The sequence below is a fragment of the Oncorhynchus keta genome, unplaced genomic scaffold (genome assembly GCF_023373465.1).
Source record: "Oncorhynchus keta strain PuntledgeMale-10-30-2019 unplaced genomic scaffold, Oket_V2 Un_contig_1957_pilon_pilon, whole genome shotgun sequence".
NCBI classification, from domain to species: Eukaryota; Metazoa; Chordata; class Actinopteri; order Salmoniformes; family Salmonidae; genus Oncorhynchus; species Oncorhynchus keta.
Genome location: NW_026281550.1, coordinates 99,293 through 113,202, shown reverse-complemented (window position 1 = coordinate 113,202; position 13,910 = coordinate 99,293). Strand labels below are relative to the sequence as shown.

At 46.7% G+C, this 13,910-nt stretch overlaps 1 protein-coding gene and 1 long non-coding RNA gene across 2 annotated transcripts in view; both read left to right on the top strand.

The window, feature by feature from the left end:
• Window positions 1–11,101, top strand: part of reep3b (receptor accessory protein 3b) — a 65,152-nt gene extending 54,051 nt beyond the window's left edge. The window contains exons 7-8 of the mRNA XM_052504561.1: window positions 2,792–2,928; window positions 7,195–11,101. Coding sequence (XP_052360521.1) covers window positions 2,792–2,928; window positions 7,195–7,269 — 212 coding nt within the window. The 3' untranslated portion in view covers window positions 7,270–11,101. The remainder of the gene's footprint in view (window positions 1–2,791; window positions 2,929–7,194) is intronic.
• Window positions 6,234–6,865, top strand: LOC127920473 (uncharacterized). Its single transcript, XR_008106348.1, has 3 exons — window positions 6,234–6,339; window positions 6,398–6,465; window positions 6,534–6,865. It is a non-coding gene; the product is annotated as an uncharacterized LOC127920473 (long non-coding RNA).
• Window positions 11,102–13,910: the final 2,809 nt, after the last annotated feature.

Below are 13,910 nucleotides of genomic sequence, written 5' to 3'. Positions count from 1 at the left end.
AGCTGTCAACCAATAGGGCTCAATAGCTTCATCTGATACCAGTTTGCCTTGGACTGTGTGAAGGCTAGCATAAAAAAAAAAAAAATTCTTAGGTTGCAGAAAGTTTAAATTCTCAAACAAATATGAACAGCCCTGTAGAGTTACTAGTGGCTCCAGATCCCAAGGATCTTTCTAGAATGGAGAGCAGATGTGACTACAGGAACAAAGGAGAGGAGGACTGGGGGCTGTTACTATGTTACTGCTGCCCCCTGGTGGAGGCTGGTAGAATGGCAGCTGTCGTGACTCACAACACATACCAGTCCCAGTCAGTTAGTAGGGGTCGTAGCCCAGTGATGATATTACAGAACAGCCCCAGTCAGTTAGTAGGGGTCATAGCCCAGTGATATTACAGAACAGCCCCAGTCAGTTAGTAGGGGTCATAGCCCAGTGATATTACAGAACAGCCCCAGTCAGTTAGTAGGGGTCATAGCCCAGTGATGATATTACAGAACAGCCCCAGTCAGTTAGTAGGGGTCATAGCCCAGTGATGGTATTACAGAACAGAACAGCCCCAGTCAGTTAGTAGGGATCGTAGCCCAGTGATGGTATTACAAAACAGCCCCAGTCAGTTAGTAGGGGTCGTAGCCCAGTGATGGTATTACAGAACAGCCCCAGTCAGTTAGTAGGGGTCATAGCCCAGTGATATTACAGAACAGCCCCAGTCAGTTAGTAGGGGTCGTAGCCCAGTGATGGTATTACAGAACAGCCCCAGTCAGTTAGTAGGGGTCGTAGCCCAGTGATGGTATTACAGAACAGCCCCAGTCAGCTAGTAGGGGTCATAGCCCAGTGATATTACAGAACAGCCCCAGTCAGTTAGTAGGGGTCATAGCCCAGTGATGATATTACAGAACATCCCCAGTCAGCTAGTAGGGGTCATAGCCCAGTGATATTACAGAACAGCCCCAGTCAGTTAGTAGGGGTCATAGCCCAGTGATGGTATTACAGAACAGCCCCAGTCAGTTAGTAGGGGTCATAGCCCAGTGATGATATTACAGAACAGCCCCAGTCAGTTAGTAGGGGTCATAGCCCAGTGATGATATTACAGAACAGCCCCAGTCAGTTAGTAGGGGTCATAGCCCAGTGATGGTATTACAGAACAGCCCCAGTCAGTTAGTAGGGGTCATAGCCCAGTGATGGTATTACAGAACAGCCCCAGTCAGTTAGTAGGGGTCATAGCCCAGTGATGATATTACAGAACAGCCCCAGTCAGTTAGTAGGGGTCATAGCCCAGTGAGGTCCAATCAGAAATGGTTTGTGGAGATCAGTGTGGAAGAACTTGACTGTCCTGCACAGTTTACACATACTTTAGGTCATGTAGTGTATGTTATATCTGTTAGGGGATAACACCGTTGGTTGTTGTGGCCTCAGCTGTGGAATTCATCCCCAGTGATTGGCTCTGTCCCCAGTGATTGGCTCCGTCCCCAGTGATTGGCTCCGTCCCCAGTGATTGGCTCCGTCCCCAGTGATTGGCTCTGTCCCCAGTGATTGGCTCCGTCCCCAGTGATTGGCTCCGTCCCCAGTGATTGGCTCTGTCCCCAGTGATTGGCTCCGTCCCCAGTGATTGGCTCCGTCCCCAGTGATTGGCTCCGTCCCCAGTGATTGGCTCTGTCCCCAGGCAGCCGGTCTCTCTCTCTCTCTCCAACACACCAGTCAGAATGTCAGTCAGCCCCCCTCGGACTCAGCACTTCTACCATGAGGACACGACCTAGGAGTCTGGTCAGAAGACCAAGATAACCTTCTTCTGGTTTAGTTGTACCCTGTCTAACTGATATGGACATGTCTCTCCAGAGTACCCTGTCTAACTGATATGGACATGTCTAACTGATATGGACATGTCTCCCCAGAGTACCCTGTCTAACTGATATGGACATGTCTCCCCAGAGTACCCTGTCTAACTGATATGGACATGTCTAACTGATATGGACGTGTCTCCCCAGAGTACCCTGTCTAACTGATATGGACGTGTCTCCCCAGAGTACTATGTCTAACTGATAGGGACATGTCTCCCCAGAGTACTATGTCTAACTGATAGGGACATGTCTCCCCAGAGTACTATGTCTAACTGATAGGGACATGTCTCCCCAGAGTACTATGTCTAACTGATAGGGACATGTCTCCCCAGAGTACTATGTCTAACTGATAGGGACATGTCTCCCCAGAGTACCCTGTCTAACTGATAGGGACATGTCTCCCCAGAGTACTATGTCTAACTGATAGGGACATGTCTCCCCAGAGTACTATGTCTAACTGATGTGGACATGTCTAACTGATATGGACTTGTCTCCCCAGAGTACCCTGTCTAACTGATAGGGACATGTCTCCCCAGAGTACCCTGTCTAACTGATAGGGACATCTCTCCCCAGAGTACCCTGTCTAACTGATAGGGACATGTCTGCCCAGAGTACCCTGTCTAACTGATAGGGACATGTCTGCCCAGAGTACCCTGTCTAACTGATAGGGACATGTCTCCCCAGAGTACCCTGTCTAACTGATAGGGACATGTCTCCCCAGAGTACCCTGTCTAACTGATAGGGACATGTCTAACTGATATGGACGTGTCTCCCCAGAGTACCCTGTCTAACTGATAGGGACATGTCTCCCCAGAGTACCCTGTCTAACTGATAGGGACATGTCTCCCCAGAGTACCCTGTCTAACTGATAGGGACATGTCTCCCCAGAGTACCCTGTCTAACTGATAGGGACATGTCTCCCCAGAGTACCCTGTCTAACTGATAGGGACATGTCTCCCCAGAGTACTATGCCTATGATCAGGAGGACAGGACAGACGAGGAGGGGGAACAACTCTTCTCAGAGGACGAGGCTGTCACCCAGAGAGGTCTGAGGAGGTCCCAGAGTGTCAAGATCGTGCGCTCTAAAGCCCGCAAAGATGTAAGTCTGAATACAACACACTGTAAAGATGTCTGTCTGAATATAACGCACTGTAAAGATGTCTGTCTGAATATAACACACTGTAAAGATGTCTGTCTGAATATAACACACTGTAAAGATGTCTGTCTGAATACAACACACTGTAAAGATGTCTGTCTGAATACAACACACTGTAAAGATGTCTGTCTGAATACAACACACTGTAAAGATGTCTGTCTGAATATAACACACTGTAAAGATGTCTGTCTGAATATAACACACTGTAAAGATGTCTGTCTGAATACAACACACTGTAAAGATGTCTGTCTGAATACAACACACTGTAAAGATGTCTGTCTGAATATAACACACTGTAAAGATGTCTGTCTGAATATAACACACTGTAAAGATGTCTGTCTGAATACAACACACTGTAAAGATGTCTGTCTGAATATAACACACTGTAAAGATGTCTGTCTGAATACAACACACTGTAAAGATGTCTGTCTGAATATAACACACTGTAAAGATGTCTGTCTGAATATAACACACTGTAAAGATGTCTGTCTGAATATAACACACTGTAAAGATGTCTGTCTGAATACAACACACTGTAAAGATGTCTGTCTGAATATAACACACTGTAAAGATGTCTGTCTGAATATAACACACTGTAAAGATGTCTGTCTGAATATAACACACTGTAAAGATGTCTGTCTGAATATAACACACTGTAAAGATGTCTGTCTGAATATAACACACTGTAAAGATGTCTGTCTGAATACAACACACTGTAAAGATGTCTGTCTGAATATAACACACTGTAAAGATGTCTGTCTGAATATAACACACTGTAAAGATGTCTGTCTGAATATAACACACTGTAAAGATGTCTGTCTGAATACAACACACTGTAAAGATGTCTGTCTGAATACAACACACTGTAAAGATGTCTGTCTGAATACAACACACTGTAAAGATGTCTGTCTGAATACAACACACTGTAAAGATGTCTGTCTGAATATAACACACTGTAAAGATGTCTGTCTGAATACAACACACTTTATAATAATGTATTAGGCCAGGCATATAGCCACTATGCTGTGATAATGTATTAGACCAGGCATATAGCCACTATGCTGCGATAATGTATTAGGCCAGGCATATAGCCACTGTGCTGTGATAATGTATTAGGCCAGGCATATAGCCACTGTGCTGTGATAATGTATTAGGCCAGGCATATAGCCACTGTGATAATGTATTAGGCCAGGCATATAGCCACTGTGATAATGTATTAGGCCAGGCATATAGCCACTGTGCTGTGATAATGTATTAGGCCAGGCATATAGCCACTGTGCTGTGATAATGTATTAGGCCAGGCATATAGCCACTGTGCTGTGATAATGTATTAGGCCAGACATATAGCCACTATGCTGTGATAATGTATTAGGCCAGGCATATAGCCACTATGCTGTGATAATGTATTAGGCCAGGCATATAGCCACTATGCTGTGATAATGTATTAGGCCAGGCATATAGCCACTGTGCTGTGATAATGTATTAGGCCAGACAATATGCTGTGATAATGTATTAGGCCAGACATATAGCCACTATGCTGTGATATTGTATTAGACCAGGCATATAGTCACTATGCTGTGATAATGTATTAGGCCAGGCATATAGCCGCTGTGATAATGTATTAGGCCAGGCATATAGTCACTATGCTGTGATAATGTATTAGACCAGGCATATAGTCACTATGCTGTGATAATGTATTAGGCCAGGCATATAGCCACTGTGATAATGTATTAGGCCAGGCATATAGCCACTGTGCTGTGATAATGTATTAGGCCAGGCATATAGCCACCATGCTGTGATAATGTATTAGACCAGGCACATAGCCGCTATGCTGCGATAATGTATTAGGCCAGGCATATAGCCACCATGCAGTGATAATGTATTAGGCCAGGCATATAGCCACTATGCTGTGATAATGTATTAGGCCAGACAATATGCTGTGATAATGTATTAGGCCAGGCATATAGCCACTATTCTGTGATAATGTATTAGGCCAGGCATATAGCCATTATGCTGTGATAATGTATTAGGCCAGGCATATAGCCACTATGCTGTGATAATGTATTAGGCCAGGCATATAGCCACTATGCTGTGATAATGTATTAGGCCAGGCATATAGCCACTATGCTGTGATAATGTATTAGGCCAGGCATATAGCCACTATGCTGTGATAATGTATTAGGCCAGACATATAGCCACTATGCTGTGATAATGTATTAGGCCAGGCATATAGCCACTATGCTGTGATAATGTATTAGGCCAGACAATATGCTGTGATAATGTATTAGGCCAGACAATATGCTGTGATAATGTATTAGGCCAGACCATATAGCCACTATGCTGTGATAATGTATTAGACCAGGCATATAGCCACTATTCTGTATTAGACCAGGCATATAGCCACTATTCTGTATTAGACCAGGCATATAGCCACTATGCTGTGATAATGTATTAGACCAGGCATATAGCCACTATGCTGTGATAATGTATTAGACCAGGCATATAGCCACTATGCTGTGATAATGTATTAGACCAGGCATATAGCCACTATGCTGTGATAATGTATTAGACCAGGCATATAGCCACTATGCTGTGATAATGTATTAGACCAGGCATATAGCCACTATGCTGTGATAATGTATTAGGCCAGGCATATAGCCAGGCCAGGCATATAGCCACTGTGCTGTGATAATGTATTAGACCAGGCATATAGCCACTGATAATGTATTAGACCAGGCATATAGCCACTGCTGTGATAATGTATTAGACCAGGCATATAGCCACTATGCTGTGATAATGTATTAGATAATAATGTATTAGACCAGGCATATAGCCACTGTGCTGTGATAATGTATTAGACCAGGCATATAGCCACTGTGCTGTGATAATGTATTAGACCAGGCATATAGCCACTGTGCTGTGATAATGTATTAGATAATGTATTACCAGGCATATAGCCACTATGCTGTGATAATTAAATATAGTACCAGGCAGGCATATAGCCACTACTCTGTGATAATGTATTAGACCAGGCATATAGCCACTGTGCTGTGATAATGTATTAGGCCAGGCATATAGCCACTGTGCTGTGATAATGTATTAGACCAGGCATATAGCCACTGTGCTGTGATAATGTAGGGTTAGGGTTAGAGTTATACCAGTCTGATGGTCTGTTTCAGGAGGCTGTAATGCTTGTTATCGTATATTAACTAGGTCAGAGTTATACCAGTCTGATGGTCTGTTCTGTTTCAGGAGGCTGTAATGCTTGTTATCGTATATTAACTAGGTCAGAGTTATACCAGTCTGATGGTCTGTTTCAGGAGGCTGTAATGCTTGTTATCGTATATTAACTAGGTCAGAGTTATACCAGTCTGATGGTCTGTTTCAGGAGGCTGTAATGCTTGTTATCTAGGTCAGAGTTATACCAGTCTGATGGTCTGTTTCAGGAGGCTGTAATGCTTGTTATCGTATATTAACTAGGTCAGAGTTATACCAGTCTGATGGTCTGTTTCAGGAAGCTGTAATGCTTGTTATCGTATATTAACTAGGTCAGAGTTATACCAGTCTGATGGTCTGTTTCAGGAGGCTGTAATGCTTGTTATCGTATATTAACTAGGTCAGAGTTATACCAGTCTGATGGTCTGTTTCAGGAGGCTGTAATGCTTGTTATCGTATATTAACTAGGTCAGAGTTATACCAGTCTGATGGTCTGTTTCAGGAGGCTGTAATGCTTGTTATCGTATATTAACTAGGTCAGAGTTATACCAGTCTGATGGTCTGTTTCAGGAGGCTGTAATGCTTGTTATCGTATATTAACTAGGTCAGAGTTATACCAGTCTGATGGTCTGTTTCAGGAGGCTGTAATGCTTGTTATCATATATTAACTAGGTCAGAGTTATACCAGTCTGATGGTCTGTTTCAGGAGGCTGTAATGCTTGTTATCGTATATTAACTAGGTCAGAGTTATACCAGTCTGATGGTCTGTTTCAGGAGGCTGTAATGCTTGTTATCGTATATTAACTAGGTCAGAGTTATACCAGTCTGATGGTCTGTTTCAGGAGGCTGTAATGCTTGTTATCGTATATTAACTAGGTCAGTTATACCAGTCTGATGGTCTGTTTCAGGAGGCTGTAATGCTTGTTATCGTATATTAACTAGGTCAGAGTTATACCAGTCTGATGGTGATAAATAATCTGTTCTGTCCAACAGGCCCGTTATGGATCTCTGAAGATCAAAGGGAAGCGGAGGCCGGTTCTGACTGCTGCTACCTACAGTGCCATGTAATGACCAGTCCAGGAGACTGCTGGCTGGTGCCATGGATGGGTTTCCTTCTGTAGTGCTCTACTGTTGACCAGAGCACGGTGGGTCCTGGCCAACAGTAGTGCATTATGGGCCCTGGCCAACAGTAGTGCATTATGGGCCCTGGCCAACAGTAGTGCATTATGGGCCCTGGCCAACAGTAGTGCACTAGAATGGGAATAGGCTTTTTGGGACGGACCAGGTAATCAGTCAACAATTCAGGAAGGACGGCTCCAACATCCATATCAGTGACTACTGACTGCTCCAACATCCATATCAGTGACTACTGACGGCTCCAACATCCATATCAGTGACTACTGACGGCTCCAACATCCATATCAGTAACTACTGACTGCTCCAACATCCATATCAGTAACTACTGACTGCTCCACCATCCATATCAGTGACTACTGACGGCTCCAACATCCATATCAGTGACTACTGACTGCTCCAACATCCATATCAGTGGCTACTGACTGCTCCAACATCCATATCAGTAACTACTGACTGCTCCAACATCCATATCAGTAACTACTGACTGCTCCAACATCCATATCAGTAACTACTGACTGCTCCAACATCCATATCAGTGACTACTGACTGCTCCAACATCCATATCAGTAACTACTGACTGCTCCAACATCCATATCAGTAACTACTGACTGCTCCAACATCCATATCAGTAACTACTGACTGCTCCAACATCCATATCAGTAACTACTGACTGCTCCACCATCCATATCAGTAACTACTGACGGCTCCAACATCCATATCAGTAACTACTGACGGCTCCAACATCCATATCAGTAACTACTGACTGCTCCACCATCCATATCAGTAACTACTGACGGCTCCAACATCCATATCAGTAACTACTGACGGCTCCAACATCCATATCAGTGACTACTGACGGCTCCAACATCCATATCAGTGACTACTGACTGCTCCACCATCCATATCAGTAACTACTGACGGCTCCAACATCCATATCAGTGACTACTGACGGCTCCAACATCCATATCAGTGACTACTGACTGCTCCACCATCCATATCAGTAACTACTGACTGCTCCAACATCCATATCAGTAACTACTGACTGCTCCAACATCCATATCAGTAACTACTGACTGCTCCAACATCCATATCAGTGACTACTGACGGCTCCAACATCCATATCAGTGACTACTGACTGCTCCAACATCCATATCAGTGACTACTGACTGCTCCAACATCCATATCAGTGACTACTGACTGCTCCAACATCCATATCAGTGACTACTGACTGCTCCAACATCCATATCAGTGACTACTGACTGCTCCAACATCCATATCAGTGACTACTGACGGCTCCAACATCCATATCAGTAACTACTGACTGCTCCAACATCCATATCAGTGACTACTGACTGCTCCACCATCCATATCAGTGACTACTGACTGCTCCAACATCCATATCAGTGACTACTGACTGCTCCAACATCCATATCAGTAACTACTGACGGCTCCAACATCCATATCAGTGACTACTGACTGCTCCAACATCCATATCAGTGACTACTGACTGCTCCAACATCCATATCAGTGACTACTGACTGCTCCAACATCCATATCAGTGACTACTGACTGCTCCAACATCCATATCAGTAACTACTGACGGCTCCAACATCCATATCAGTAACTACTGACTGCTCCAACATCCATATCAGTGACTACTGACTGCTCCAACATCCATATCAGTAACTACTGACTGCTCCAACATCCATATCAGTGACTACTGACTGCTCCAACATCCATATCAGTGACTACTGACTGCTCCAACATCCATATCAGTGACTACTGACGGCTCCAACATCCATATCAGTAACTACTGACTGCTCCAACATCCATATCAGTAACTACTGACGGCTCCAACATCCATATCAGTAACTACTGACGGCTCCAACATCCATATCAGTGACTACTGACGGCTCCAACATCCATATCAGTGACTACTGACGGCTCCAACATCCATATCAGTAACTACTGACTGCTCCAACATCCATATCAGTGACTACTGACTGCTCCAACATCCATATCAGTGACTACTGACGGCTCCAACATCCATATCAGTGACTACTGACGGCTCCAACATCCATATCAGTAACTACTGACTGCTCCAACATCCATATCAGTGGCTACTGACTGCTCCAACATCCATATCAGTAACTACTGACGTGTCAGACCATCCATTCTATGGAGAACGATGCTGTGGAACTGTTCTGCTGGTGTTTTTTTTAACTGTCCTGGGGGTCTAATTCTATTCACGCTGGGAGCATCTGTCTTTTTAAATGAACCATCAACTCACTATATTTATGACATTTATTCTGACTGTGTATTTAAACCATCGTACAGCGGCAGCTGTACAGAAAGAATCTTAAGGTTTCCTGTCTTTTAGTTGTGTGTTTTTGTTGCATGGATCTTATTTTCTGGGTCGTTTTAATGTGCGGATGTGGACTTTTTAGGATCTTGGCTTTTTTTTTTTGGAGGTGTTATATAATTAATTTAGCTTCATTTTGTCATATATGCTGCCTTGTATTTTGAGTTTAGCCTATTAAATAGTAGAATACATTAGAATAGTGATCATTCTGACACACTTAAAAAGATTGTTACAAAGTAACAGCTGACCAAAAAGTGTCCCTTGTTCCTTTCCGGAGGAATAAACCAATGATGAGAGAAAGGGAACAGAGAATCCTGTTATTGGCTTGTGTCCCAAATGGCTTCATTCCCTATACAGGGCACTACCCAATGGGCCCTGCTCTAAAGTAGTGCACTACGTAGGGAATAGGGTTCCATCGGGCCCTGCTCTAAAGTAGTGCACTACGTAGGGAATAGGGGTCCATAGGGCCCTGCTCTAAAGTAGTGCACTACGTAGGGAATAGGGGTCCATAGGGCCCTGCTCTAAAGTAGTGCACTACGTAGGGAATAGGGGTCCATAGGGCCCTGCTCTAAAGTAGTGCACTACGTAGGGAATAGGGGTCCATAGGGCCCTGCTCTAAAGTAGTGCACTACGTAGGGAATAGGGGTCCATAGGGCCCTGCTCTAAAGTAGTGCACTACGTAGGGAATAGGGTTCCATAGGGCCCTGCTCTAAAGTAGTGCACTACGTAGGGAATAGGGGTCCATAGGGCCCTGCTCTAAAGTAGTGCACTACGTAGGGAATAGGGTTCCATAGAGCTCTGCTCTAAAGTAGTGCACAGGGTTCCATCGGGCCCTGCTCTAAAGTAGTGCACTACGTAGGGAATAGGGGTCCATAGGGCCCTGCTCTAAAGTAGTGCACTACGTAGGGAATAGGGTTCCATAGAGCTCTGCTCTAAAGTAGTGCACTACGTAGGGAATAGGGTTCCATAGGGCCCTGCTCTAAAGTAGTGCACTACGTAGGGAATAGGGTTCCATAGGGCCCTGCTCTAAAGTAGTGCACTGTGTAGGGAATAGGGTGCCATTAGGGATGCGAACCCAATGTTGAGGTATGTTTGTGTTGACTGTAACTGGCCTGTCCAGTTTGAATGACTGCATTTCCTGTTTTAGATTTTGGAACAAAGCTTTTTTCATTTTTTCATAACCAGTCTTTTTGCACACTCTCTTCCAAAACGATGTCCTTTTGTAAGGCTTTGATGTCATCTGTTTTTAGAATGTGTCCTGCTGCATTCTGGGATGCTTTTAACCACGTGATGAAACCTATTTAATACCAAAGCTTTATCTACTAAACCAGTGACCTGGGTCTGATTCGTGTGGGAATGTATCATAGAGGTGTTGTAAATAAATGTATACATTCAAAAATGTCTGAAAAGTAATTCAACTTTTGATCATGTGGTTTTCAACAAAACAATATAATACATTACTACCAATCAACAGCTGATAGGGATTCCTCTGATGGGACTTCTAGTCACCACATTTCATTTGTCACATGCTGATTACAACCGCTGTCGACTTTACAGTGACATTCTGACTGACAAGCTCTTTCCCAACGACACAGAGTCCTGACCCTGAATGATGACGGCCATTCTAAGGTCAGACCACAATCACAGAAGAAAACCCTCCCGGCCTGATCTGTCGGGAGAGACGGCCTGATCTGTCGGGAGAGACGGCCTGATCTGTCGGGAGAGACGGCCGGTGTATCACCCAGCCTAGATATGTGTCCCAAATGGAGCCCTATGGGATAAAAGTAGTGCGCTATATAGGTAATAAGGTTCCATTTGGGACTCAGACTGGGGCCTAGATGAGGATACAGGCTGGGGTCTAGATGAGGACACAGGCTGGGGCCTAGATGAGGATACAGGCTGGGGCCTAGATGAGGACACAGGCTGGGGCCTAGATGAGGATACAGGCTGGGGCCTAGATGAGGACACAGGCTGGGGCCTAGATGAGGATACAGGCTGGGGTCTAGATGAGGACACAGGCTGGGGTCTAGATGAGGATACAGGCTGGGGTCTAGATGAGGATACAGGCTGGGGCCTAGATGAGGATACAGGCTGGGGCCTAGATGAGGATACAGGCTGGGGCCTAGATGAGGATACAGGCTGGGGTCTAGATGAGGATACAGGCTGGGGCCTAGATGAGGACACAGGCTGGGGCCTAGATGAGGACACAGGCTGGGGTCTAGATGAGGACACAGGCTGGGGTCTAGATGAGGACACAGGCTGGGGTCTAGATGAGGATACAGGCTGGGGTCTAGATGAGGATACAGGCTGGGGCCTAAATGAGGATACAGGCTGGGGCCTAGATGAGGACACAGACTGGGGCCTAGATGAGGATACAGGTTGGGGTCTAGATGAGGACACAGACTGGGGCCTAGATGAGGATACAGGTTGGGGTCTAGATGAGGACACAGGTTGGGGCCTAGATGAGGACACAGGCTGGGGTCTAGATGAGGACACAGGCTGGGGTCTAGATGAGGATACAGGCTGGGGCCTAGATGAGGATACAGGCTGGGGTCTAGATGAGGATACAGGCTGGGGTCTAGATGAGGATACAGGCTGGGGCCCAGATGAGGACACAGGCTGGGGCCTAGATGAGGACACAGGCTGGGGCCTAGATGAGGACTCAGGTTGGGGCCTAGATGAGGATTCAGGCTGGGGCCTAGATGAGGACACAGGCTGGGGTCTAGATGAGGATACAGGCTGGGGTCTAGATGAGGACACAGACTGGGGCCTAGATGAGGATACAGGTTGGGGTCTAGATGAGGACACAGACTGGGGCCTAGATGAGGATACAGGCTGGGGCCTAGATGAGGACACAGGCTGGGGTCTAGATGAGGACACAGGCTGGGGCCTAGATGAGGACACAGGCTGGGGCCTAGATGAGGATACAGGCTGGGGTCTAGATGAGGACTCAGACTGGGGTCTAGATGAGGATTCAGGCTGGGGTCTAGATGAGGATACAGGCTGGGGTCTAGATGAGGACACAGGCTGGGGCCTAGATGAGGACACAGGCTGGGGCCCAGATGAGGATACAGGCTGGGGTCCAGATGAGGATACAGGCTGGGGTCTAGATGAGGACTCAGGCTGGGGCCTAGATGAGGACACAGGCTGGGGCCTAGATGAGGACACAGGCTGGGGCCTAGATGAGGACACAGGCTGGGGTCTAGATGAGGATTCAGGCTGGGGCCTAGATGAGGATACAGGCTGGGGCCTAGCTGAGGACACAGGCTGGGGTCTAGATGAGGATTCAGGCTGGGGCCTAGATGGGGCCTAGATGAGGACACAGGCTGGGGCCTAGATGAGGACACAGGCTGGGGTCTAGATGAGGACACAGGCTGGGGTCTAGATGAGGATACAGGCTGGGGCCCAGATGAGGATACAGGCTGGGGTCTAGATGAGGATACAGGCTGGGGCCTAGATGAGGACACAGGCTGGGGCCTAGATGAGGATACAGGCTGGGGCCTAGATGAGGATACAGGCTGGGGCCTAGATGAGGATACAGGCTGGGGCCCAGATGAGGATACAGGCTGGGGCCCAGATGAGGACACAGGCTGGGGTCCTAAATGAGGATACAGGCTGGGGCCCAGATGAGGACACAGGCTGGGGTCTAGATGAGGACACAGGCTGGGGCCTAGATGAGGATACAGGCTGGGGCCTAGATGAGGATACAGGCTGGGGTCTAGATGAGGACACAGGCTGGGGCCTAGATGAGGACACAGGCTGGGGTCCTAAATGAGGATACAGGCTGGGGCCTAGATGAGGACACAGGCTGGGGTCCTAAATGAGGACACAGGCTGGGGCCTAGATGAGGACACAGGCTGGGGTCCTAGATGAGGATTCAGGCTGGGGCCTAGATGAGGATTCAGGCTGGGGCCTAGATGAGGATACAGGCTGGGGTCTAGATGAGGACACAGGCTGGGGCCTAGATGAGGATACAGGCTGGGGCCCAGATGAGGATACAGGCTGGGGCCCAGATGAGGACACAGGCTGGGGCCCAGATGAGGACACAGGCTGGGGCCCAGATGAGGATACAGGCTGGGGCCCAGATGAGGACACAGGCTGGGGCCCAGATGAGGACACAGGCCCCAGATGAGGATACAGGCTGGGGCCTAGATGAGGATACAGGCTGGGGCCTAGATGAGGACACAGGCTGGGGTCTAGATGAGGACAC